This window comes from Lissotriton helveticus, chromosome 6 (assembly GCF_964261635.1).
Source record: "Lissotriton helveticus chromosome 6, aLisHel1.1, whole genome shotgun sequence".
Classification (NCBI taxonomy): domain Eukaryota; kingdom Metazoa; phylum Chordata; class Amphibia; order Caudata; family Salamandridae; genus Lissotriton; species Lissotriton helveticus.
In genome coordinates this window covers 1,100,080,560-1,100,106,873 of record NC_136067.1, presented here as the reverse complement: position 1 = coordinate 1,100,106,873, position 26,314 = coordinate 1,100,080,560, and the positions used below count along the sequence as shown (strand labels likewise).

General features: G+C 42.3%; 1 protein-coding gene across 5 annotated transcripts in view; it reads left to right on the top strand.

Annotated features, from left to right (window-relative positions):
• Positions 1-2,912, top strand: part of LOC144763292 (geranylgeranyl pyrophosphate synthase-like) — a 181,620-nt gene extending 178,708 nt beyond the window's left edge. For all 5 annotated transcript variants that reach the window (XM_078648755.1, XM_078648757.1, XM_078648756.1 and 2 more), the window contains one exon: positions 1,722-2,912. In XM_078648755.1, coding sequence (XP_078504881.1) covers positions 1,722-2,510 — 789 coding nt within the window. In that variant the 3' untranslated portion in view covers positions 2,511-2,912. The remainder of the gene's footprint in view (positions 1-1,721) is intronic.
• Positions 2,913-26,314: the final 23,402 nt, after the last annotated feature.

Here is a 26,314-nt window from a genome sequence, read left to right as displayed (position 1 = left end):
CACACATTAATAAATATGGTTATTTCCCTGGGGAGAGGTGTCAGTGCGGAGTCTAGTGCCTGTTCTACACAGTATAGATTAGAGAGGTCTTACATGTGAGATGAGTACCATCTCCACCCGACTATGCATACTACTGAGACTGTGAAAGGTGTGAATGGAGAGGTAGTGTCTGTGCACGCTACTCCACACACCAGTAATCTTCATGCAAGGTCTCAGTGGAGATTGCAGTGCCTCCACATAGTTTATTAGTGTGAATTGTAAGATGTAAATATTGTAATAAAGGAAAATGTAAATTGTTCCTCTAAAATATTTTCACAATCTTGTGATGATGGTATAAAAAAGAGGTAGCGAAAATCTGGTGCATATAAATTATACCTATTACAGCTGAAAATGTTCAATGAAAATGCTAATTCCCTTACAAAAGTATGCTCTTGTGGTAGGCTCACAAGCGCAAAGTAGCAAAAGCTGCCCCCCTGGAGTGGACAAGGAAGTCTGTGTGCCTGACTCGCTCAAGAGGGGCTCATGAGAATCACCTGTGCTATTTATGGGAACCTCATGGCTCTCACAAGTGTCTTGTGAGAAGCATCAAAAAGGAAAAAAACTGATACATAGTACAAACAACATACATTGAAAGTACAGTGTAGTTCTGAAAATAACTTTTACAAGTAACATTTTCAAGAACTGTATTTTTTGTGTGTTTTTTAACGTTATTAACTTCCATCTTGTAACAGGATAAAACAGAAATGCAAAACTGTGAGTAAAAGAGTAAAAAAAAAACAACGGGGCAGATTCACAGAACTAACTTACGACAAAATCCTCAACATACTACCTTTGGTATTCACAGAAGGCATTTAGTAGTCTTAAGTTAGGATTTTGTCTTATGTTAGGATTTTGTATTAAATTAGGATTTTGTCCTAAATTAAGATTCTGTCTTAAGTTAGGATTTTGTCCTAAATTAGGATTTTGTCTTAAATTAGGATTTTGTCTTAAATTAGGATGTTGTCTTAAATTAGGATTTTGCCTTAAATTAAATTTAAGACAAACTTAAGTTAAACTTAAATTTAATTTAAGACAAAATCCTAATTTAAGATAAAATCCTAATTTAGGACAAAATCCTATTTCAGGAAAAAATCCTAATTTAAGACAAAATCCTAGCTTAAGACAAAATCCTAACTTAAGACAAATCCCTAATTTAGGACTACTAAATGCATTCTGTGAATATCAAGAGTAGTAAGTTAAGGACTTTGTTGTAAATTAGTTCTGTGAATCATCTTCAAAACAAAGAAGAGAATAATTTAGAAAAAACAACCTACTCCTTAGGTGGGCCTTTATGATCCTGGAAAAGACTGTCCCGTGCACCCCTGCTTGTCTCAGGAGAAAAAAATATCTCTTTGCATCAGCAGCAAAAAAAGGAGATATGCTCATATAAGCAAAATTATTATTTGCTTGAGTGGTGAGTACCTGGGCAGGCACAGTGTCACCATGTTGAAAAGATGTAGACGCCGCTCATTACTTATCAAGCTCAGTTTGTACTGAAGTGCATTCGTATTTTCTTTATTTGGAAAATATTTTGTGATGTAAATTTTAGGAGATGTTTTGTTTTAATCAAATGGTAATAACAAGATGAAAATAAACAGATTGATATGCCTATTTAAATATTTGTCACATGTTTGAAGACTTTGATCTTCTCATTTCTGAAACGTGGTTATTTTTTCTTTTAGATAATCATTGAAGTGACAGAAATGCTACACAATGCCAGTTTTTTGATGGATGACATTGAGGACAACTCAAAGTTACGACATGGCTATCCTGTAGCCCACAGCATATATGGCATTCCGTCTGTAATAAATTCAGCAAATTATGTCTATGTCCTCTGTCTTGAAAAGATTTTGACCCTCGGTCACCCTGAAACTGTGAAAATATTCACCCATCAGTTGCAGGATATGTTCCAAGGACAAGGTTTGGATATGTACTGGAGAGATACCTACACATGTCCAACCGAAGTTCAGTATAAGATTATGGTCTTGAAGAAGACAGGGGGACTTTTTGCATTGGCTGTAGGTCTATTGCAATTATTCTCAAACTATAAAAGTGATTTGAAACCTCTTCTTAACAATCTTGGCATTTTTTACCAAATAAGAGATGATTATGCCAACCTAAAATCTAAAGAATATAGCAAAAACAAAGGATTTTGTGAAGATTTAACAGAGGGCAAGTTTTCATTTCCTACTATACATGCAATATGGTCAAGACCAGAAAGTACTGAAGTGCAAAACATCCTTCGTCAGAGGACAGAAAATGTAGACATAAAGAAATATTGTGTGGATTATCTTGAAAAGGTGGGGTCTTTTGAGTACACCAGGCAAACCTTGCGAACACTTGAATCAGAAGCGTACAGAGAAATTGAACAGCTAGGGGGGAACCCACAGCTTGTAGAACTAGTAAACCATCTAAGTAAACTACACAAAAATAATGACCAGACTTGTCTCCCTTCAGATGTCAGTGCATGATTTTCTTATTACTAGTAATAGTATCAAATTAATATACAGCCTCACAACATCACTGCCTTCCGCTTGCAGTTGTGCAAGTTCGATTTAAAGTTAAGGTCTGTTATGGATGAACTGACAGTCCTGTACACATGAATGTTTACCCACCAATGTTCATCTTTTAAATTATTATAACAGTATATGAAATGGTAAAAGGATTTGAGCTATACATAGGATTGTTGTATAATATTTATTTATTTGTGTGTGCTTTGCTAATCTGAAAACAATGGTGTTTTCTCTTTTGTCTTTGGACTGTTAGTAGTTGAAATTTGAGAGTATATTTTAAACGCAATCTAATGGAAAGAACTTTGACTCTGATTTCTGATTTGCTGCAGTGTGCATTATTAAAGCCGGTCAGATTTCCTGTTTACGTGTCAGTGCTTTAAGCTTGATTAATCTGTACATTCAGACTAGCCAGTAAAAAGTAATTGTATAGAAAATTGCCTCACATGTCCTCCTCATTCAGTCAGTCTTCGTCCCTGACTTAAAGCAGAAATGTGTATCTAAGGGCTAGAGGGCTAGAACCAAAACCATTGGGAATTGGAGTCCCCAATATACTGCAGAAAAACATTGTCCATGAAGTTTCTTAAAAAGATGGTAATGGACTGAGATGGCTCAGTTTATGACACTTTAGCAGATTTGGTCCTTCCCTGCATAATAAGGATCAATTCATCACACACAGTGTGTCTAAGAGCGAATTTGATTGTGTATCACCAGGTGATAATGGGGTGGTTTTCCTAAGGAATAGTGATGTAAAGTTTTGGAGCAACTTTTCATTTGTGTTTTTATCCCTTATTGAGGTGTTCCCTGCAAATGAGGTTGTTCTCAACAAGGGAACCAAACCATAAGCAAGGTAGTGAAAGAGATTATCGTGGATAGATGAGGCATAGTAAGTGGTGACAGCTCCAGGTTGTTGGTTTCCCTTGCAGTAGAAAGTCACCACTGTTTTTTGGCTTGCTTCAAAATACCCTGCCGTCCTGGTTTATTGTCCCGCACTTGAGTGGTTTGATCTCGGTAGTACATAGGTCTATTGGCCCCCCACCAGTAGCCAAAGACTAGGACTGGAGGGTGACTGTGGTCCTAATCTTGATCTAGTGGAGAACTGTCCTGATTATTTACATGACAGCAACAAAGGGAAAAAATTGACATACTTTTGAAGCTTTAGAGGACTTCAATTAGGTATTTTAGACTGGCTCATCGTTGAAGAATGAGTGTAGAAATTATTCCTCCGCCTCATCATCGCAGGAGCATAGAGTTACATCAGGGAAGCTTTCTCACGTTTACTCTCTGCACTCTTTAACAAGCACTGGCAAAGCCAATAGGTCTTGCTTATGAGAGCTATTGGCTTTGACAATGTTTTGTAACAATGCTGTACAGCAGCACCAATTCTTTGCAGTGTGGCTGAGTGAGAAATTAGGTTGTTGGTTGAGGAAGGTGTGACCCCCTTCTCAAGCAACAGCCACAATCCTTGTCAAGGTGAACCACAAAAAGTAATTAAATCAACCTATGCTTAATCCTCTGATAGCTTGGCAATACGCAGTCAGGCTTAACCTAGTGCAATGTGCAAAGTATGTATGCAGCACTTAAAAGCAATAATGTGAAGACAAAACACAAGATCAGATTTTCCCACTAATTTAGAAAAATAGGGTGAAACAGCACAAATCCAACTGGTAGACCTGGAGATATGACTTTTTAAAGATTTTAGTGCAATCTAGCACCTAAAAAATCAAAGTGCCCAAGTGGGTATCTAGTCGCGTCGGACAAAGGCTTAGTCGAAAGTTATGGATGACTGTGATGGAGCCCAGTTTGAATGCAAGGAGTGAACTGGGCCCAGTCTCTGCTTACCTTCAGGCTTTGAAGAAATTTCATAGAAAATGTCTGAGAAGGTAAAGTGTCAACGGGACAAGGCAGCCAATGGTGTCATCGGGGAATCGCTGAATGAGGTCACTGTGAAGATTTCTATGTTATGACTTAGTCACTTTCTTGGAAGTCGCTAATCTCAAGCGGGATGAAGCTGCAGGCTGCAGCCACTGAGGGCTCAGAAAGACTAGATACCCTTCACTATAGAAGCCCCTGAACAGGATTTGCTGCTCTGGATAAGAAGTAGCAGCAGATACCTCAAAGTCTGGCTGACCGTGGATGCATCTTGAGTAGATCGCTGAGCAAACAGGTCCTATTGTCCTCTTAGTTCTTAGAGCACTTTTTGACTGAAAAATGTAAAAGTCCTATGTTTTCTGTTTTGGCTGGTTGCAGCCTTTGGCACCACTTTCAATGAGTCCAGGACTGGGGGCTCCACTTGGAGGATCAGGGCTCTCTTCAGGCTGGGTTCAAGTGCCCGTTTCAAGCTGTGTCCATGTAGCTCTGTACAAGAGGCCAGCAAACTATCCCTTGAAGTCACTCAGTAGTTCAGGGTTCAAGCAGAAAATAGGTCTCCAGCAGCAGGGTGGTCTTCTGAGGACCCATGGCAGGCTTCAGGCAGCATGGCAGTCTTCTTTGAGTAGCAGGGCAGTCCTCTTGAGTACTCAGCAAGCCTCAGGCAGCAGGACAATTCTCTCAGAGTCCGCTGTAGGTCTGGGAGTGAACTTAAGAGTGGGTCTGAGGGACTTAATTTTATACAGGGTGCCAGCTTTAATGTGAAAGAAACTTCAAGGGCTTTCCCTCCACAGATGATTCTGGAATTTCCTGCCTCCTTGACCAGGCTCCACTGGGTCTGGAGTCACAAAAGACTAGTGTGAAGTTCTTTGTGTGTGTACTGAGACAGCTCCATTGAAACGTAAGTGGGTCTGTAAACAGTTCCACCCATCCCGTCTTGTAAAGATAGCCCATCCGGCCAACACCTAGTCCCTCTTTGTGTGACTGTCTGGGAGGAATACACAAGGGCCAACTGCCAGTCACACCTAGTCATGTGACCCAGGATACATGCTGAAGGTACCAAATGGTTAGGACAACAACATGGCAACTCTCTTGTTGGGATGAAAAAGTGCTCTGCATGGTTGGAGACGTGTATTTCTGCACGGAGCGACCAACTGTACTATTGTTTGGATCCCTAATAATGATTTTTGTGTTATAGGTAAACATAGATCATGTTTGTGAAGCATGAATAGGCCTGTCTCAAGAATTATGAACTTGTTGGACCAGAAAGGGTGCCCAAATCGCTACCCTCATGGCGGTGGAAGGCTACCACCTTCACAAGGATTTCAGCAGACCAAGTGCGGTTGCGGCAGCATACCATGCAGTGACCAATTGCCAGTAGAGGGCTGCTGTGATCTAAGCTGTGAGAGGAACACCATGCATGAACTGCCATTCCTGCACCACCTTGCTGCAGTGACCCCATATCGCAGAGCCGGTCACAGTTTCACTTATTTTGGCCAGGAGCATGAGACTTGAGTCTGGCCAGGTCAATGATCCAATATGACAGGAGGGGCCACCGTAGTGAGGGTGATCACACCAGAAGAGTCAGCCCTGGAGCTCCTGTCAGGATCTGTAGAATTCCACTCCCCTATTAGGAGAAGAGTGACTTACCTTGTGTTTGCTGAGCAGTACGAGTTCCAATTGCTGGAATGAACTGGCAGCACTGCTCAGAGGAGAGACCCTGCTTCTGCCATGAGCTGCTGCATTAACTGCATGCTGCCCATCTTCTCCAAACAGGATCTGGACTCGGGAGTGCCCACGGGGAAGACCTAGACCTAGCTGCACCGCTGAATGCTTTCATACCACCAGAAAGAGTAAAGATGGAACATGGATTGTGGTACCCTGGGGAATAAACAAATCAAATAGGAACTCTTTTTTTTGGGGGGGGGAATCTGTATATTGGCATTTTAGTATTACAGTACCAAGAAAAGCATTAAATCTGGCATCAACATGAGAGGTATACAGTATTACACCGCAGGTGATCTAGAGGGCCACTTCGCTAATCTGGGATCCAACAACCTCTGTTTGGCAACAGTTTGCCCGTTCACCACGTTGGCATCAGTGGCACTTACTGTTTATTTCAGCAGGTAGGATGTGAGGGGATCCTTGGGCTGCGAGCGGGCAGGGAGCAGCTCAGCGTATATAGCGTTTTGCTCTTGGCAGGAAGGGAGGTCGGCTAACCAATACTTGAAATTGGGCTCCCTGCCCCTACCCCATCTGCATGCAACTTTACGCTTGGCGAGGAGGAGGCCCAGAGCCAAGAAACGCTTAATGTTGCCTTTGTGCCCAGGGAGGTATCCCAGGAGGCCTATTTTGTGTGTAAGTTCAAACTGCCCCCCAGTCATGTCCCCCAGAGCCGCCGCCACCCCAGTCCAGTAGCGCGCCGCAGGTCTGCATTCCCATGCAAAGTGTAGGAACCCCATCCCATCGCTCCCACTGCAGTCACATTTATCACTATCGCGCAATTGAAGTTTGTGCATTTTCACAGAAGTATAATACATGCGGTGAAGGAATTTAAAATGTAGGATCCTAAATCTGATTGTAGCTGTAATGCACTCAGTCTGCCCAGGCTTTGTCTGTAATTGGATGGCCTAGTTCAATTTCCCCTCCCTGTCATGCTTTCAGGGAACTATTCAATCCTGCCCCGATGGTTGCTCTATAGATGCGGGATACAGCGTGTGATACCCCAGCCCGCAGTGTCAGATGCAGTGGGAGCAGCGTGGGGGGCTCCTCCGGAAACGCAGCTTTAAAGGCTATGACATTCTGACGCAAGCGAATGAGGAAGCGCTCCATGGTAGTGGGGAGAGTGTCGCCGAAGAATGCCGCTGCACCTTTGAATTGCCCTTCGTGGTACATGTCTCCCATGTGTTCATCCCAAACCTGAGGAACATGAGCTTGCAGATGCCTTCTTGCATGACGGGCAGGTTAGGCTGATCTCAGAGAGTAAGTAACGGGGAGTAAAGCATAGGTGCCCAGGACCGTTTGGTTATGGCGCTCCGCGCCTTATAGGTGCATGCCACTGTGGACTGTGGTCCCCCAGCTGTTTTATTATCTACACCTAGAAGTCCAGCGAGAGAAGCGGACGCCATAGGCCCTTGTTCAACCGCTAGGTGAGTCATGAAGTGCGGGGGTGCAAGCCAATACGCAGCGTAGTGTGCCTGAGCGCTGAGATGGTAGAGTTCAGGATCGGGTGCTTCGAATCCGCCCTGGGTGAACTGCAGCTTGAGGGTACTCCATTTGATCCTGGGCTGTTTCCCTCCCCACGCCAGGCGAATAAGCTGACTCTTCAGTCTGGGAAAGAAGTGACGGCCAATTTATTGTGATGCCCGAGAAGGCCCAGAATGTTATTATTTCGCGGATCATGGCATTGAGCCAGTTTATGGGGTTACGCACATAGAGCGTGATGTCATCCTCATAGAGCTAGATTAAGACGGGTCGAATGGGGTAGTCTAGCGAAAATAGTGTTTATGGTGCTGTCACAGCATGGCACCCAGCGGCTCCATCGCTATCGCGAACAACAGGGGTGAAAGGGGACACCCCTGCTACATGCCCGTGGATATGGCAAAGGCTGGGGAGCGTTCTCCGTTCAGGAGTAGTGTGGCACTAGGAAGGAAGTAGAGCAGTTTAATCCACTGGAGGAACCTGGGCGGGAATCCCATGTCTGTTAAGACGGCAAATAAGTAGCCCCATTCCAGGGAGACAAACGCTTTGGTGGAATCTAAAAAAACGCCACCGCCTGCTCGTCCTGATCAATACTGTGCATGATAGAAAACAGGGTCTGCAAATTGTGGGAGGTTGACCGACCCGGTACTAAGCCTGTTTGGTCCGGCCTGATAAGATTATCCATAAGTAGCCTGAGTCTGTTAGCCAGCACTTTGGCCAAAATCTTTGCATCATAATTTATTAAGGACAGGGTCGGTACGAGTCTGGGGATTCCGAGGGTTTCCCGAGTTTTAAAAGTGAGACCAGCATAGCCTCTCGCATAGTGGGTGGGAGCGATCCCGCTTCGGCCGCGTCTTCATACATAGCTTTTAGGTAAGGTGCCATCTTGTCTATGTAGGTTTTTATAAAATTCTATTCCTAGGCCATCAGAAAGCAGTGCCTTCCCATACCCTAGAGCATGATGGCCGCCCGAATTTTGTCTATGGTAAACTCAGACTCCAAAAATTCCCTCTGCCGGTCGCTGAGCCAGCTCAATTCTATCTGCTGTATGTGTTGAGGAGTCTCCTCTTGGCGTGTCGCGCAGGATGTGTATAGTGTCTGATAGTGTGTGGCAAACAACCCCATGATGGCCGGTGTGTCGCGGTGTGGCTTCCCCTCCCCATCATGAATCACTGGCACATGGTTCGCTGTCTTTGGTAGCCTGATAGTTTCTGCCAAAGCTTAGTCAGGGTGCTCGCCCTCACCATATTTATGCGCTGTGTGATTTTTTTCCACGGAAGTGACACTCCCTCTCTGCCTCAGCTTGGTACTCTGTGAGGAGTTTACAAATTTTGGCTAGGGCGGGGCCGTCACGTGCCTTGTGGGTGCCAGATTCCAGCTGCCTAGCTGGCATTCCAGACTGGCTATGGTTGTGCAGATATCTTTGAGAATGCCCCCTATTTTGGCCATGCAGTGTCCTCTAACGTTGACCTTTAACGCTTGCTGTACTGTGGTCAGAGAGGGGACTGAGTCTACGTTTAGCCTAAGGAACTCCTCAAGCATTTCCCCAACTCTGATTAGAACACCTGATCAAGGAGCGCTGTAGGTAGAAGGCGCCACAGCCTGGGCCGGGGCAGCAGGCCCAGAGGGTTCCGCAACATAAGCACAGGGGAGTGATCAGAGTAGCTACGTGCAAGGTGACGGGTGGAGAGAGCATGCACTCCCATAACCTGCGACAGAACCCACATGTCCAGCTGAGACCAGTTATTGTGTACTGCTGAGTGAAATGTTTCTTCCGCTGTTTGGGATGATGGTGGCACCAGACGTCTATGAGCAGATTGTCCACCAGTATTTGCTGTAGTTGTCTTGGTGCTTTGGAATAGTGATGTGGCAGTGGGTGAGATCGATCCCATGTGGGATGCAGTGTTAGGTTAAAATCGCACCCCCATATCAGATGAGTCGAGCCTATATTTACAATGCGCGCCCATAAGGTAATATAGTAGTCTTCATTGGGCCCATAGCTGTAGACCAGTGTGACTGACTCGGATGCCAAGCTGCCCCATGCCATGCAATACCTCCCCTGTGGGTCTAGTGCAGATCCCTCTTCTGTGTAGGGAACCATTCTTTTAATAAGTATTGCTCTGCCTCTCGAGTATGCTGTATATGAGAAGTGTCTATGAGAGGCCCATATAGAGGCAAACTGGGGCTGCTATGTAGGGAGCGTGTGCGTTTCCTGCAGCATGGCTATGCTGATGCAATGCCTGCCAGATAAGCCAGTATTTGTCACTTTTTTCTTGGGTTGCCCAGACCCCTAACGTTCCATGTTAGGAATCCCATGTGTGCTTCTGTGCAGTCTTTTTGCCCCTCACCCACAATTACCTAAGGAACCGTGCACGAGTGTGTAGAAAGTACATGTGCCTGTCTCCAGGTTTGTGCTGGTCATGTGCGTCCAGTTATCCACTGTAAACTTAAGTATACCCACCCAAGTTCCCCCCGCTTCTCCCACATCGGCGACCTCAATTTGCTGTGCATTGTTCCCACCCTCTGAAACCCTCCCAACACACTTGTCAACACCCCCATGGACCGTATTCCAGTTGCCCTAAGTCGTCTATGCACCAGTAGTGCTGTACTTCTGCATAACATCCAGAAAATGGAAATGTCGTTATTCAGGGACAAGATGGTGCTAACAGATAGTAGAATGAACATAAATTGGACCCCAAAAGCGCTGGTAATTGACATCTGGAATGTCCCCATACATCAACAATAAGGGCAACAGCCTAACAAAATCTCCTCCACTAAAGGAGGGTAGGAAAACACAGTTAGAGGCATTTGAACAAGTGTGGGCAAAGAAGCACTTATTTCTAAATTGGGAAATTTATATTTCTCGAGATAAGGACAAAGATTACCCTCAATTTCTGCAGCCTAAATGTGTGGGGCCTGCTCCTTGCAAACAGGGGCAGGGGATGGCTGGGGTTTTCAAGGTCAGAACAAAAGTTCTAAAAGTTTTACGGGAAGCATTCAGCTCAATCAAGTTTCAATCCTGAGAGGGACTAGGAGCCACTCGACCTCAAGGACAAATGTTCTTAAGGTCAGCTTAAATGATCAAAGCACAGTGACCCAAACAGTATGTCAAGCACAGTCCGAAGTTAAGGACTGGTCTTGGCTTCCGGGAGCTCCCCTTCCTGCTTCACATAAGAACTTGTACAAGTAACAGTATAATAACCAGGATGTTAGTCAACCACAGGAGTCTCTAAAGTTTTGTATCTGGAACAAAGAGGGCCTTTCACAGAAAATTGACAATGAGGATTTTGTAAACTTTATCAAAACATTTCATGTGGTGATCATGAAAGAAATGTGGGCCTAAAGCATGCTAGATCTTTCAGCATACTTGTGTTTTAGTAAACCAGCGATTAAAGCAAAAACAATGGGTCATTCTGCCAGAGGCCTGACCTTATATGTAGCGGTTGATCTTAATGTCAGAATAGAGGAGATCCAATGAGAAAAAACAAAGACCCCCTGAACAATGGATAGTTCAATTCCTAGGACAGGGACTTAAATGGCAAAACTCCTTGGCAATGTCAATAAAGCAAATATACACAGTATCTATAACATTAAGAAAACCAAGGAAGACGGAAAAAATATATTCAAAGTTGTTACCATTTTAATAATTTCTTCTCATATTATCTAAACAAATGATATTTATACAAAACATTTAAAAAATGAAACACAATATGTAACACATCACATTTAATCAATATGTATAAATAAAGGGTTAAAAAGTGGCAATACCTTTACTAACTCGACGCGCGTTTCGGCGTATACAACGCCTTCTTCAGAAAAGCCACACAATTATAGATCATGTTTCAATGTGATTAGTTCCTAGTGATTAAAACCTGCAACTCCACAGTTGGTGGATGTTCTTTATTCTAATAAATGGCTGACAAAAATGCGGTGCACCGAATGTGCAGCGATGTCTTATTAATTTTAAAATCAACGATATCACGAAAAGGTCGGATGTCTGGTTATCAAACAAGCCTCGTGTAGGTATATTTGAAAAGCGACCTGGTCCTGCTAAATGTTAAAATCAGTAATATGATATACTGGAAAGCCTCTTGCAATGGAAGAGATTCAACGAAGAAACTGGAACAAGCGCTAGATATGCGATAGTGTTCCAAATATGTAGCTGAATAGGCATGCACAGTAAAGGACTTATCTGATTGAGGGAGGCTCAAGGTAGAATCAGGCTAAGGATGGCTTCCGGTGATGCCTTTGGAAAAGAGTATCAAACAATCAGAATAGAGGAGATCAACAGTGACCATCCTTATCTGCAAGCCGTAAAGGTCTGAGACTATAGTTCATCAAGAGCACTCCCCTTTTTGTTTATTAATGCTATATCTATCCACATTTGGGGAAAAAAGGAAGAAACTATTGAAACTGTATTGGGTTCAATAACCATTCAATCTACAATCAATCCAGTGCCTTATATTCTTATGACTGGTGATTTTAATATGAACCTGCTCTGTGCGTTGTCCAAGGATCAAACAATGGATACTATGGATCAGATTTGGCATTCCAACATTTCAATTATTGAAACAGAGAAAGATGCTTGCAGGAGGCAATTTACAAACAATGTGGAGTATTTAGGCCTGTGACACCTGGCCGGCCAGGTGGTCCTAGATATTCTGGTGCATGCAGTGAATCAATCAGCAAATTCACAATCAGTCATAGATTACACTTTAGTGTCTCTCCCCTTATTTCACATGGTAACTAATTATGAGTAGGCTGGAAAGTGACCACCAACCGTAACTGATTTGACTAAATGAAAAAGTTTCCTCGCACGAACAAGCTTTACCAGACATCAGTTATCACTCAAATGTTATGTTATGTTATGGTATGTTATTAGGTGTTTTATTAAGCGCTCAGCTACTCAAGCAGAGTGTCCCGGTGCTGACAGACCTAACATAGCACAACCCCGGCATCGGAGGAGAGATTAGAGACGGAACAGCCACGTTTTTAGCTCTTTCCTGAAGGAAGCTAAGTCCTCGTTCTTTCTCAGAGCGAGTGGCAGAGCATTCCAGGCCCGCGGCGCCAGATATTTAAAGGACCGGCCCCCGGTCCGCGCGCGCCTAATTGCCGGGACTGTGGCCAATGACAGGGCAGCCGATCTTAAGGCTCTAGATGGATGGTGAAAGCCGACTCTCTTCCGCAAATAAATAGCCCCAATGCCATGAAGGGCTTTAAGCACAGTGGTGAGAGCCTTGAACCTAATGCGTTGCCGGATTGGCAGCCAGTGCAAGGATTTCAAAAGAGCGGTGGCATGAGACCTGCGGCCAAGGCCGAAGATTGCACGTGCTGCCGAGTTCTGCACTACCTGTAGGCGAGACAAAAGCTGTTCCGGTAGGCCAAGGTAGAGTACATTTGCATAATCCAACCTTGATCCCACCAGAGCTTGCACCGTTGTTTTCCTATGGGCAATGGAAAGGAGAGGGAGGAATTTCCTTAACATTTTTAGTAACCCGAAGCACTGCCCGACCAGACCAAGAATTTGTGGTTTCAGTGAGAGACAGTTGTCCAACTTGATTCCAAGAATCTTAGCTAACGTAGAGTCAGTGGAGGGGGGATACATCCCCACAGGCCACCAGGCCTTCCAGCCAGGGTCAGGAGGGCACCCAAAGAATAGAAGCTCAGACTTGTCGGAGTTGCATTTAAACTGATTCAGTTGAAACCAGGCAAATACAGCTCCCAGGCAGTTCTTAATGCTCTCGCCATCAAAGTCCAAGTTTCTACAGCATGTGAAAAGAAGCTGAGTGTCATCGGCGTACGAGACAATCTGGGCGCCGAAAGACTCTGCCAGTGCCGCGAGAGGGGACATATAGATATTAAAGAGAGTGGGGCTCAGGATCGACCCCTGAGGGACTCCCACCTCCAAAGGCGGCACTGCAGCAGAATACGGCGGGCCCAGACTGTCTGTTGTCGGTTGGATAGAAACGACTCAAACCATCTGAACACCGTTCCCCGAACACCAATCTCCGAGAGTCTTGATAGGAGGCGGTCATGGGGAACGGTGTCAAACGCCGCCGAAAGATCTAATAACACTAACAGGGCTTTCCCTCCATTGTCAAGAACTTCCTTGATGGCCTCTGACACCTCCAACAGTGCCGATTCAGTGCTCAGATTAGCCCTGAAACCGGACTGGGTCGGACTGGGTGTAGTGCAGCATCTCATGGGACTCAACAAAGTTGGACAGGACAGAGTGCACATGTTTCTCAGCCACCTTGGCTAGGACTGGAAGCAACGAAATCGGCCGATAATTGGCATGGTTACTAGGATCCAGGGACGGCTTTTTTAGAAGGGGAAAAACCATTGCCTGCTTCCAAGCCAACGGCACGATACCTGTTTCCAAAGACCGATTTAAGATTGGATTAACGATCGGGTTAACTACGTATGCCATTTTGGCTAGAAATTTTGTGGGGCATGGATCAAGTGGGGAACCAGATTTCATTTTAGACCGCACTTCCAGGGAGGTTTGAAGATCAATAGGGGGAAAGGTCACCAGAGTGGGCTGTCCAATGGCCACTACAGGAATGCCGGGTCCTGGGTTAAGCATACCCCCAGCCACACCAGCTGGAAAAGTTTCCTGGATGCTCGTGATCTTATTCGCAAAAAAGCTTGCCAGTTGGAGCACCCAAGGTTCCGAAAAGGAGCACTTAGGTGTGATAGCAACCAGAGAGGTAAATTCCTTCACCACAAGGAAGATCTCTTTGCTGGTGTTACTGGCCTCCTCAATTCGTCTGGCAAAGTATTCTTTTTTCCCCCAGATAGATCTCCCTATGGTAGGCCCTGATACTGTTCTTAAATGACCAACTATAGAAAACTGCAGTGGTCGGCAGCCTTCATCGATAAAGTAGAACATCAAGCGAGTCTTCTTTGGGAGACATTGTGCGAAACAACTATTAATGCTTTGGAACAGTGGGCTCAATTCTCAAAGCTTCTACTGCAAAGTCAAGCTTACTGTCACAGGGCAAGAACTACTACAGCTTCAGTACCACTTCAGCCCAGGAAAACATCAGATCAATTTATAACAGCAAAAAAGAAGTTGACTCACAGTCTGAAGGTGTTGAGAAATAACTTGAGGATACCGAGCAAAGTATTACCAAATTTAAGATTGCTATACAAAAAAGCTAAATGGATCTCAGCAAAAACAGAAGTAGACTAGTATTGGTGCAAAATCCTCTTTGACTTCAAGCGAAAGGATGTCAGAGAATTATGGAAATTAGTGAATCAACCTGATAGTTAGACAACTCATTTTTCATCCTCAACTATTTCAGAAGTAACCCTGGGCGGAATTTGCATAGTAGCGCTACGCAAAGTGCACTTCGCACTACACACGCTACGCATACCTACGCGAACTGGGCAGTGCGATAGGGAAAATGCTGATCGCACTGATTGCACAGTGCCGGATGCTTTTCCGCACTGTGCAATCATTGCAAACGGCATCTTGCACAGTGCAAGCGGTCGTTTTCTGCCACTCAAGTAGATTTGTACTTGAGCTGCAGCTTTCTCAACGCGGACTGGTAGTTTCTCATCGTGAGCGGTCGCGAGCATACGCGACCACTCGCAATGAGAAACCTGTCCTCCCAGCATTGAGAATCTCGCTCGCAATCAGCAACCTGATGTTGTTGAACACGAACGAGGAAAAAGTCTTGCTGGGATGTTGATTTTGCTCGCTCATGGTCGCCAACTTGACGTGCAACAAAATGCTCGCTACGCTATGCGCTTTTGCACTGTGCTACGTGCAGTTCACGTAGTGCGTAGTAGCGCAAACTACGCCTGCTCTTCGAGCGTAGCGTAGTCCTACACCCAGGGTTATTCAGGAGCCTCGAGGACAAATTACTTAGATGAATTGTATGGCGATGTTGCCATAACTAAAAAAGCTGGCATCAAAAATTTGGAAAAGGAGGCTTTTTTCAAAGCCTCTTCATCAGGCGAGGTGGAAAAAATTATCTGCAGGAGCCGTCGAGATGGGGCCCCGGGCCCTAATAGTCTACCACAGTCGCTTTATAAGCAGAATTCACAAATCTGGGCACATAAATTGGTTATCCTTTTTGAGTACATTTTCGACAACCAAGAAATTCCTGAAAACTGCAGGGGATCAATATTGGCCCTAATACATAAAGCCAGTCAAACCTCAATACCTTCTAACTATAGGTTGATCACATTAATGGACGGAGAGGCAATGGTTTTTGCAAAATGTCTGCTAACTGAATTAACGGACAGGATGCAGTCTAATTCCTTGGTGCTGAGACACCAGACAGGCTTTATAAATGGAATTGGTATATCCACCAATATTCAGATGCTGGCTTTAATAATCGAACAAGCAAGGAATCACTCTGCCAAGCTTCAATTGTGTTATGTAGACTTTCGCTCAGAATTCAATGTAGTGCAGAGAAATATCCTATGGGCAAAGCTGATGTATTGGGGAAGTTCTCCTCTCCTCCTAGGAGCAACTCAACGTTTGTACACAGATACTTGGACAATAGTCAGGATGTGCAATGGTTCAACAGTCTCTCAAAAAATCCTAACAAGGAATGATGGAAAATAAGGCTGTGTACTGCCTCCCTTTTTATTAAATTCATACCTTGCCGGTATCACCCCTGCTTTGAACACGTTTGATGTCCGCGGCTGTGTAATGGATTGAATCCAGGCTCTGCACGAAGGTGTCCGCGCAGAAGATTCCCGCCCTCTGAAAAAAACGGAATTTTCCTCGAGTGTTGCCGTCTATCAGTATCTGCATTCATGCGCAGCAATCAAAAGAAGGCGAGCCGTTCCACTGATCGACTGCACACCACTTCGCGGGCGCATTAATACATGAGTATTTGTCATCCTGCTTCTACAACTCAGTACAGACGATTTATTTGTTTTTCAAGATGAACTCATTTGATGTGCAGTTAATCTCCACTCCCGCAGCCACTCTGCGCTTTGGGAAGTGAGGATTATATCCAGTCCCCGTCCTGAGGAGAACCTCTAATCACTACGGTTCGAAACGCGTTGACCCCCAGCCTGTGTCAAGAAAGAAGGGTGCAGCTAGGAATAACTAATACCACTTCGGTGGAACCCGCTGTTAATCCTTTAAACTAATAACTCATCACAGGTGTTGTGTGATAGGCAGGCAGTTTAATTCCACCCTTACTTTCGCCTGTCCACTGGTGTTTAAGTGAATAGGACTGGTCTTGTATGTGTACTAGTTTTTCTTGTTGAAATGTTTGTAATGTTTCAATTCATTTTGAGTGTCATTTTCATGTAAAAAGTTATGTTGGTGTCATGAATTTTGAGTATCTTCTTTGAAGCCTTGTACACTTGTATATATTGCGCACACAATTGTATGTTATTGATTCGACTGTTTGACAGTAGTTTCCTTTGAAGTCATGTGGATGGATTAATTAAACTTAACCATAAATGAAAATAAACCTTTTTGTAATACAAAACGTTTGTCTCACGCAGCACAAATTGGCTGGGTGTGTACCAATTCATTATAAAACAAACCTGACTAGCCATTTTTGTTCTGTTTATTGAACAGTATTAATGACAGCTAAACATGCCCCTTCTTTAAAATATGGTGTAGAGATATTGAGAGGAAAAGCTGACAAATTTATAGACAATGTCATGATAGGAACTTATTGCCTGCCGCCTGCTCAACTAATCTCGTTAGTCTTCACCAGCCCAAATCCGTCTGGAGTTTGATTTTAGGAAACAGAAGATAAGTAGCCTTGGAGCATATTTGAAATGTTGTTACAAGTTAAAAAAAATGATACAAGATCGAAGCATAGTACTATTGTGTGGGAGTCAGTAAGCACCCTAGAAATTCTGCACCACGCAAATATTTTAACATGGCTATATCCACTTTTAAGGCAGAGGAAATCTGGGCTTTTTTCCTTTCTCCAACTGCATTTAATAGAGTAATTCATGGAAGTAGCAAAAAGATGTAATCCTTATTAGATAGAGAGGTGTTAGCTAACAGAGCCCATGCGTGGATGGTCATCGCTTCATATTGCTCCTTAAAATTTTAGAAATATCTAGGAGGCTTCAATGGATTCAATCCAAAACTAAAGTTTTAGCCCTTCCAGGTTGGGGACTTCCAATTTTTTTTTAATTTACCATCTTGGAAGAGGCTCTCTAAAGAGACCTCATGCCGTCTCTGTAATCTACCATATTGTTTGCTGCTACTCATCTTTAATGGAAGAGCGTAAAAGTCTGTTGAGACAGTTTTTTTAATCGACATGCCGACAAGCAGTTAGAGCGTGTCTCCAAAGAGTAGATCTGATACTCTGCGGAAATATTTTAACATTTATGTCCATTGCTGAGTCCAAATTTGCAAAGTGTGAGCTGTAATGGTCAATGATAAGGTCACATGCAGAGTGTTTGAGGCTTATATAAAATGAACTAGCTTTATTTTGAAAAAAGGATTTAACGATTTGCATGACTGAGTGTGTTAAGCATGACGGTTTTAACTATAATTATTATTCAGTATTAGAATGAGAAAGGAATCTATCAAAGGTATCTTGCACATATTGATTTGTCTACACAAGTTGTTGTTTACCTTCAATAGTGTTAGTAGTATATTTAGGTGCAACAGCACTAAATAAGAGCAATAAGGTTTATGATATGTAAAAATTGTAGATCGATGTCCTCAGAATTAGCTCTCGTGCAATGGCAAAAAGGTACCCCCTAAAAATGATTTTGAGGTCTGGGCGAAGGGGGAAAAACAACAATATGGACTGAAAAACACTCCAACTCGACCTATATCAATTTAACAATGGCTACTAAAAGCTCACTGGGCTACACTTTGCAATAGGAATACAATAGATGCAACAATATTCGACGTATTTATATTCTTATTTATTATTATCATTTTTTTAGAGAGTAAAACTATTTGAATATATAAAACATTTCTTTTGTACTATATATACAATACTATTCATGTGTGATTCAACATTTTATAATTTGTACACATGGTAAGCATAATTTATACATCTCCCCATATTGTGATCAACCTCACATTCACACATCACATACATCCCAATCACAGCTTACAAAGGCATACAAAGATCAATTCATGGGAAGAGCCCTTCAATTTAGTGTCAATGATTATGTTGCCAGCTGGGAATCGATTAGGCTGATGTACGTTTCAGTGGATAAAAAGTACTTGGATCCACCTGCTTCAGGACCTCTCCTTTTCAATATGTTTACAGCAGAGGGTAATGGGGAATCAATAAATCAATATCTCCTCATGTTCCCAAATTGGAACTGCTGCATTTGTAGTGAGAACCTTTTCCACCATTGTAGATATACATAGTTCCAGTGGTGGCTCTCAGGCTGTCTGCAACTGCAACTTTGGGCTGTAGAACAGCCACTGATATTATTGGCTGTAAGAGATTAACAATTCCAGCGATTAATACGTTATATCCCTATTGGATCTAGTGGGGTCAGTACTGCAGTTGGCATCTGCTAATGGATGATCTGATTCCTTTCATTTCTTCTGCTTTGTGTAGGGCGAGAGTCTTTCTTGATGTAGATTAATTTAATTCACGCCGTAGTGTCAAACCGTCACCGCCCTGCATTCAAACTCATAATTAGCTCTCACCTTGAAGCTTATGATAAAAATATGAGGATTTTTAACTGTTTGCAGATGGTTTTTAAATTGTTATTTAAACATTACGTGCAACTTGGCGATTAAATTATGTAATATTGTAAGGTTTAATTAACCAAACAATATAAGTACTCATTCATTCATTAGTATGTGTGGCGCTAGAAATAAAATTAATATTTTTCTTATAAAAGTAAGTATTGGACTGGACATTGATTTATAGTTTGTACTTTGTGCACTTTGAGTTGTGAGTCTTGTTCACCTCCATGTATCTCCACTTCCTCCCCTGAGGGAGACTTTGATTGCTCGTCCACAGCTACCACAGAGAGTCAAGTGCAGAAGGGGTACTTGGCCCAGTTGCTCAGGAACCATAGTAGGTTGGACCCCGGGACATTAGGAATAAAAGGCCTCAACCACCACAATTGAGTCCAGTAGCTCCAGTGTGCCCTCATCACCCTCTGAAAGGGGTTGTGACAACCGGTGTCAAATGATGGGGCACCTAACCTTTGGTTACCAAAGATATGGAGGTGGCATTGGTCACTTGCAATAAGTCATCTTTTTTCTTCTACGCACAAAAGCAATGCATAGGCAATGGAGAATACAGGTTTGGGAATTGACCTCTTCACCCTGTACATAGATCAGAAGAAGGATTTATGTAGTAACAGAGGATGGAGGATTCCCAAAATTAGGGACAGAGAGGTTATTTCTCATTTTATTAGGGACCAGTTTGAGATACTGGGTGAAAGGGAATGTAATTGTATTTATATAGCGCTTACTACCCCATGCAAGGCATCAAAGTGCTTTTGAGTGAGTAGCACGCTATTACGGAACTCAAAAAGGATTAGTGGTGAAGTAGTGTAGTGAAATATGAAATAGTTTGAGCAGCGGACATGTGAGTCTGTAAGCCGAATTGCAAAGGATAATTAAGGGATAGAAGAGAGAGGGGCATTGAAAGTGTTCAATTGGAGATCATAGTAGTTGGAGGAATGTTTGGATGAATAAAGATAAGATGGAGGGGGGAAGAATATGTGGAAGTGTATTAAGTAAGAAAAAAGTCTTGGATGAGTCTAAGGAGGAATACATGTTGGAAGGGTTTAGAAAGGGTTGTTTGGGAGATCTGAATAGTAAAAGGAGGGTTGAGGTGGTGAAAGGAGGGATAGAGGAGAGAGGAATCTTGAAAGGGTTATTCTGGAGACCATAATAGTAGAGTGAGGTTTTGCAAGAGTCAGAGAGTGGAGGTAGAGGATATATTGAGAGGTATAGGGTGAGATATAGGGTAGTTCATTGGAGAGGCTCAATTATTTTTTTATTTTTTTATTTATATTTCATTTTTACAGTAAGGGTAAAGTAATAAATATATAAATAGCTAAGTAGACGACTGAATATAAGTATAAGGAGCTAATATATCAGGATATAAGTTGTATTTAATAAACCCAGACTTTCAAGTGTGCTGTATTTTAAGCTGAATGTTTTTTCTTATCTCTCAATAATTCAATGGTGAAGCAATTGTAGATACATAGTTATGATTAGTTTTACAAATTGTGACAGATAAATAAATGGAGAACCATAAGCATTAAATCAAATATTGTATTTGCAAACTATGGAGTGACCTATTTACATGTTAAGCATAGAATAATATAACCATAAGTAATATGTACATTTGTTGGGCAGACCTAAAGAATATCTATATATTTATAAACATAATTATTATGCACATTTATACAATGGAATACACATATTTAGATACATATATAATCAAAATAAATGCTTATAGGCACATGGATATGCTGTCGATTTATCTTTGAGTATGGTGGTTATGTCGGGAAGAGCCTGCTTTTGAGTGGTCTTCTGAAGATAAGAAAGCTATCTGTGTATCTTATGTTGTGGGTATTGAGTTCCATAGTTTGGCTGCTTAACAGAGAAGGATGTGCCACCTATGTTTTTTTCTTGCATGGTAGGTTTTGAGGTGAGGTGCAAATCTGGAGTGGATGTTCCTTTGTTCAATGTATTTGGTGATTTTACTCTTGATGATGAGCGGTCTTGTTCCATGTATTGCTTTGTGGGTGATACAAAGCAGCTTGAACAAACTGTAACAAATGTAGGGCCCTCAAGGCAGGGAAGATATGGGCTTGTGGCTTTACATGTAGGAGTAGTCAGGCAGCAAAGTTCTAAATCCTTTGAAGCCTTTTCATTGTTGATTAAAGAGGATTTGTGGTAGAGGCATTTGGCGTAATCAAATTTAGACAGTACAAGAGACATAGGGGCACATTAGGATGGCGGGTGGGCTTTGCCTGCCCGCCACCCTATCGGAAAACGGGACCACCCGCCTTAAGGGCGGGGGTCCCGGGAGTGCCATTAGGATGTGGCCGCCACAGTGGCGGGCACATCCTGTATTTTCAGCATTGTGGCGGGCGGTGCTCTCTGCACCGCCCGCCACAATGCTGAAAATGCATTGCAGCATTTGCATGATGAAAGCGGTAGGCACCGCGCGGTGCCTGCCGCTTTCATTATGCAAATGCAGGGGGGGTACCATAGGTACCCCCCTGTGTGCACCCCCTACTGTGCTTCACTCTGGGGGCCCACAGGGGCCCCCAGAGTGAAGTCCGCCTGCCTTTCCGTGGCAGCAGGCATTGAAAAATGCCCATGCTAATATGGCTGGCAGTGTCTGATAGACACCGCCACCATGTTATCCCTTTTCCGCCCCAACCGCAAGGCGACGGGGGTGGAAAACAGGCGGACGGTGTTTCCCACCGCTGCGGTCCCCTCCGCCATCGTAATATGGCGGGCGGGAATGCAGGGAAGGATGTCGGGCGGTTTTACACAGTATTTCCACAGTGCAAACATTCTTTTTAGATTTGATTACTTTTAAGTGCATGTTAACCCTTCTCACATATTTATACATTTTATTTTCAAATTTTCTTAAAAGTTGTTGTATCCCTGAGCAATCATAGCATTTTATATATTATTTTATATTTGCAAAAAAATATATATATATAAAAATTGATTTTTATTTCCTAAATTATGTCATTTGCTATTTTTAAATGAGGGTTTTCAAAAGCGCTCTTTGTATATACAACAAAAATAACCGCTTGGGTAATTTCAAAAAGAACCCTTAGTGGGGAGGGACTGGACAAGGCAAGTTAGCTTCCTGGAGGGTATGGTACCCATTTAAGCCAATTGTCTATTATTTTAAGACAAAGTACAAGATGCTCAAGGGATCAAGAATTTGAAAAATTATATATAGATAAGCAGCAATACCAATTTGTTCAAACACATCTATTTTGCTAATGAGAGAAATTATTCAACAAAGGAGGGGGGATTTGGAAAAGAGGGAGGGGGGGGTTTGAAAAAGACTTCAAAGCAATCCATCTCAAAAAGGCTGGTGTCCAAAACCAATTCACTAGTGTTTACAGATATTTCAAAGTCTTCCATTAATGTTCATTCCAAATGGGCATACATTTCTTCATCGAAATTCATTCCTCTCGGCTGTTTGGTTCTCATTCGGATAATGTATTTCGATTCTAGTTGTCGCAATTTTTTCTTATCATCTCCCATTCTCTCATTTGGTTCAATAGCATCTATTGCGAAGAAACACATATTAAGTCAATTGCCATTTTGACAGGCCAGAAGATGTTTGGCAGTGGCGTATGTGAGGTCCCGGTTTTTTACAGCACGAATGTGCTCAAGAATTCTCTTTTTAAGCATGCAAGTGGTACTGCCTATGTATAGCATTGTGCAATCACATTGGATAGCATAAACTACTAGTTTGGTTGTGCATGTGATCTTTTTATTTATGGTAATCAATCTACCCTCAGGTTCCCTGATGGTTTGTTTGTTAGTACCAATTTTGCACACTTTGCACCCATTGCATTTTCTGAACCCCAGTTGTTGGTTAGATAGCCAGTTGGTTTTTGTGCTTTGCAAATTAAAATGGCTTCTGATCAGAGTGTCTTTGATGAATGGGGCTTTGCGGAACGTTATTTGTGGTCCAGGACCTATAATCTTCTTGAGGTCTTGATCTTGTTCTAGAAGTGGCCAGTATTTTTGTACAGTTTTGCAAATTTTCTGAGATTCTTTACTGTAAGTTAGAATGAGTCTTGGTGGTTGTTGTGCAGTCGCTTCTTCTTTTAGCGGTACAGGTTTTTTAATCAGAATTTCAGTTCTAGTTAACTTGTCCACCTTCTTCTTGCTTTTATTGAGTTCTCTTTCATGGTATCCTCGTTTTCGCAATCTGCTTGTACTGTTTTTAATTTCTACTTCAGCATTTTTATCTTGTGAGCAATTCCTCTTCATTCTTATGAACTCTCCGTATGGAATACTACGGATTAATGGTTGTGGGTGGAAGCTCTCAGCATGTAGGATGCTGTTAGTGGCTGTTTTTTTCCGAAATAAAGTTCTTTGCAATTGATTATCTTGTATGTAAATTTTGATATCGATTATAATTTTGTCATTTTTGGCCAATGTTTTTATAGCTAAGCGTTCATTGCAGGACTTATTTTCTCTCTTTGATAGATTTCTTGTTTTCTCAATTTGTTCTAGGTCACACATTAGTGCTTCAGAAAAAGCATCAATTTTGTTCCCTGGTGAGAGTTGTGGACAGAATCTTGATTTCCTTTTTAAACCACTCACTTCATGTGATGTTGTTTTGATGTTATATTGTTGCAATACAGTTAGTTCAGTGCTTTCGCTTTCCTCCGTTTCACATTCTAGATTATATAGTTCTCTTAGGAGTGGAATTTCCTCTATTGTCAGTGATTCTGAGTTTCGCAAAACATCAGAGTCGCCTGTATCTAAGGAGTCGATGTCAGAGATCTTTTTATTTACATGAGTTTTCGAAAGTTTAAGTTTTCTTACATATTTGTATAGGTCAATTTTGGTGTCTGTGAAGTTGAAATGTTGCTCAGGCAGAATGAAAGTCCCTTATTTAATGTTTTTTTCTCAGGTTCAGTTAGGCAGTGATCCGACAGATTAATGATAAGGTTTTCTGATTCTAAGTTCTCTTGGTCCAGTTCCTTAATGGATAGAATCTTTTTGGCCCTTGATCTTCTGGTTTTTCTTTTTCCTCTGAAGATTTTGTATCGTTTTTGCCAAACCCTCTGCCTCTTCCTCCCCCTCTGCCCCTGTATTGACCTTGGTTGTGTGACATACTTTGGTCTAGATTCACTAGACGCATCTCCTCTAAAAAAGAGAGGAAGGGTGGTTGTTGAAGCATTCTTGGCAGTAGTTACTTCATTTTCGCTACCACTCACATCTGATTCGCTTCCAAGTTCATTTATAGGTTTAGATGTTTTTTGACGTAGTTTGATTTTAATATTTGGAAACGCTTTGCAAAAGTGAGGATTTGCCCGTTTTTATAATCTGCTTCATCACAGGCAAATTTGCATTGTTTTCGTTGCTGTATGTCATCCTCATATTTTTCTAATCGATCATCCATTTCTTTGCGTAATTTATCGGATTCTACTTTATCTTTTTGTGTTATTTTATCTTCCAAATCCTTTATTATACAGTATATTTCTTCCAAATCCTTTTCGGCATATTTGATTAATATGTGCAAAATGTTATAATTGCACATCGTGTTGTTCTTGCCCCAATCCTCTAGCATATCTGTTCTGGTGTCTGGATGCGTGGGCATAGTGAAAATCCTTAAGCCTCGAGGTATCCTTTCTACTTCAAGATATTTTTGCAAGGTTAAAGCCTCCCAACTTTTGCTTATCTCTCTTTTATATTCTTTTTCAATGGAATAAAACAATTGTTTTAACGTTGGATCAGTATTTGGTTGTGGTGTTACTTCAGTATTGTTTGGTAACTCTCCGCCGTTTTTAGTCAGAAACATTGTGGCAATTTTGTCCATACGTTTATTTTTCCTTGCTTCCATCTTGTTGATTTAAAGAGATACTCGTAACAAATCCAGACGTTTTCGAAATAATGATCCCAAAGACTTAATAGTAGCGTGTTTGGCAGCTGCTTATGTAATATGTTTTGCGAGGGTCCGTGTTTCTGTGTCAAACAGATTTTGCACTCTTACAAATGAGGGGCTGTTTATTTTATATCACAGTCAGTCAAAGTTCCTACTTTCAGGAAACCACCGCCAAAGACGATAACATCGCTTAAAACCGTTTTAATGCGATGTTTGATGGTCCGTTCCACAAATCGCTTCGAGGGGGAGATTGTAGTGCAGAGACGTGGCCTGCAAGAATTACTGAGCACTTAGCTGCCGGGGAGACTCCTGTTCGGGCGGCGTTCTCCACACCGTCCTCCAGCGCTCGACCCTGCAGGATTACTGGTGCTCACTTGCTCGGCACAAGTGCACATTAGTTTTCCGCGTTTTTCCTCCTCGGGTGCTTCTGGCTTCAGGATCGGTTTTTCAACAATGTGGCTTGATTTCCAGAGCAGCACAGCAGCGGGTGCGACGTTGAGCCCAGCCAAGAGCTGGAATCAATTTTTTCACAAGAATACGCCACACTCAGGAACTTGTAAGTCTCAAATTTTTATTTTACAGAGCCCAGTTTGCACACTGACGCATTTCAGCCTTGCGGCCTTGGTCACGGTTGGTGGTATTACTTTCAGCTACTGTTTTTATTGCGTTGCATTTCCTATTGACATACCCATGAATTCTGGGACATATAGTTTAAAGTTTTTAACACGGTATTTCCACAGTGCAAACATTCTTTTTAGATTTGATTACTTGTAAGTGTATGTTAACCCTTCTCACATATTTATACATTTTATTTTCAAATTTTCTTAAAAGTTGTTGTATCCCTGAGCAATCATAGCATTTTATATATTATTTTATATTTGCAAAAAAATATATATACAAAAATTGATTTTCATTTCCTAAATTATGTCATTTGCTATTCTTAAATGAGGATTTTCAAAAGCCCTCTTTGTATATACAACAAAAATAACCGCTTGGGTAATTTCAAAACGAACCCTTAGTGGGGAGGGACTGGACAAGGCAAAAAAAAATATATATATATATATGCCTTTGAAAACGAGGCGGCAACAAGGAGCTACATGACTGGACACTTCGGTTCCAGTGAGAGACAGTGATTAAACTGGCAACAAACAAAAG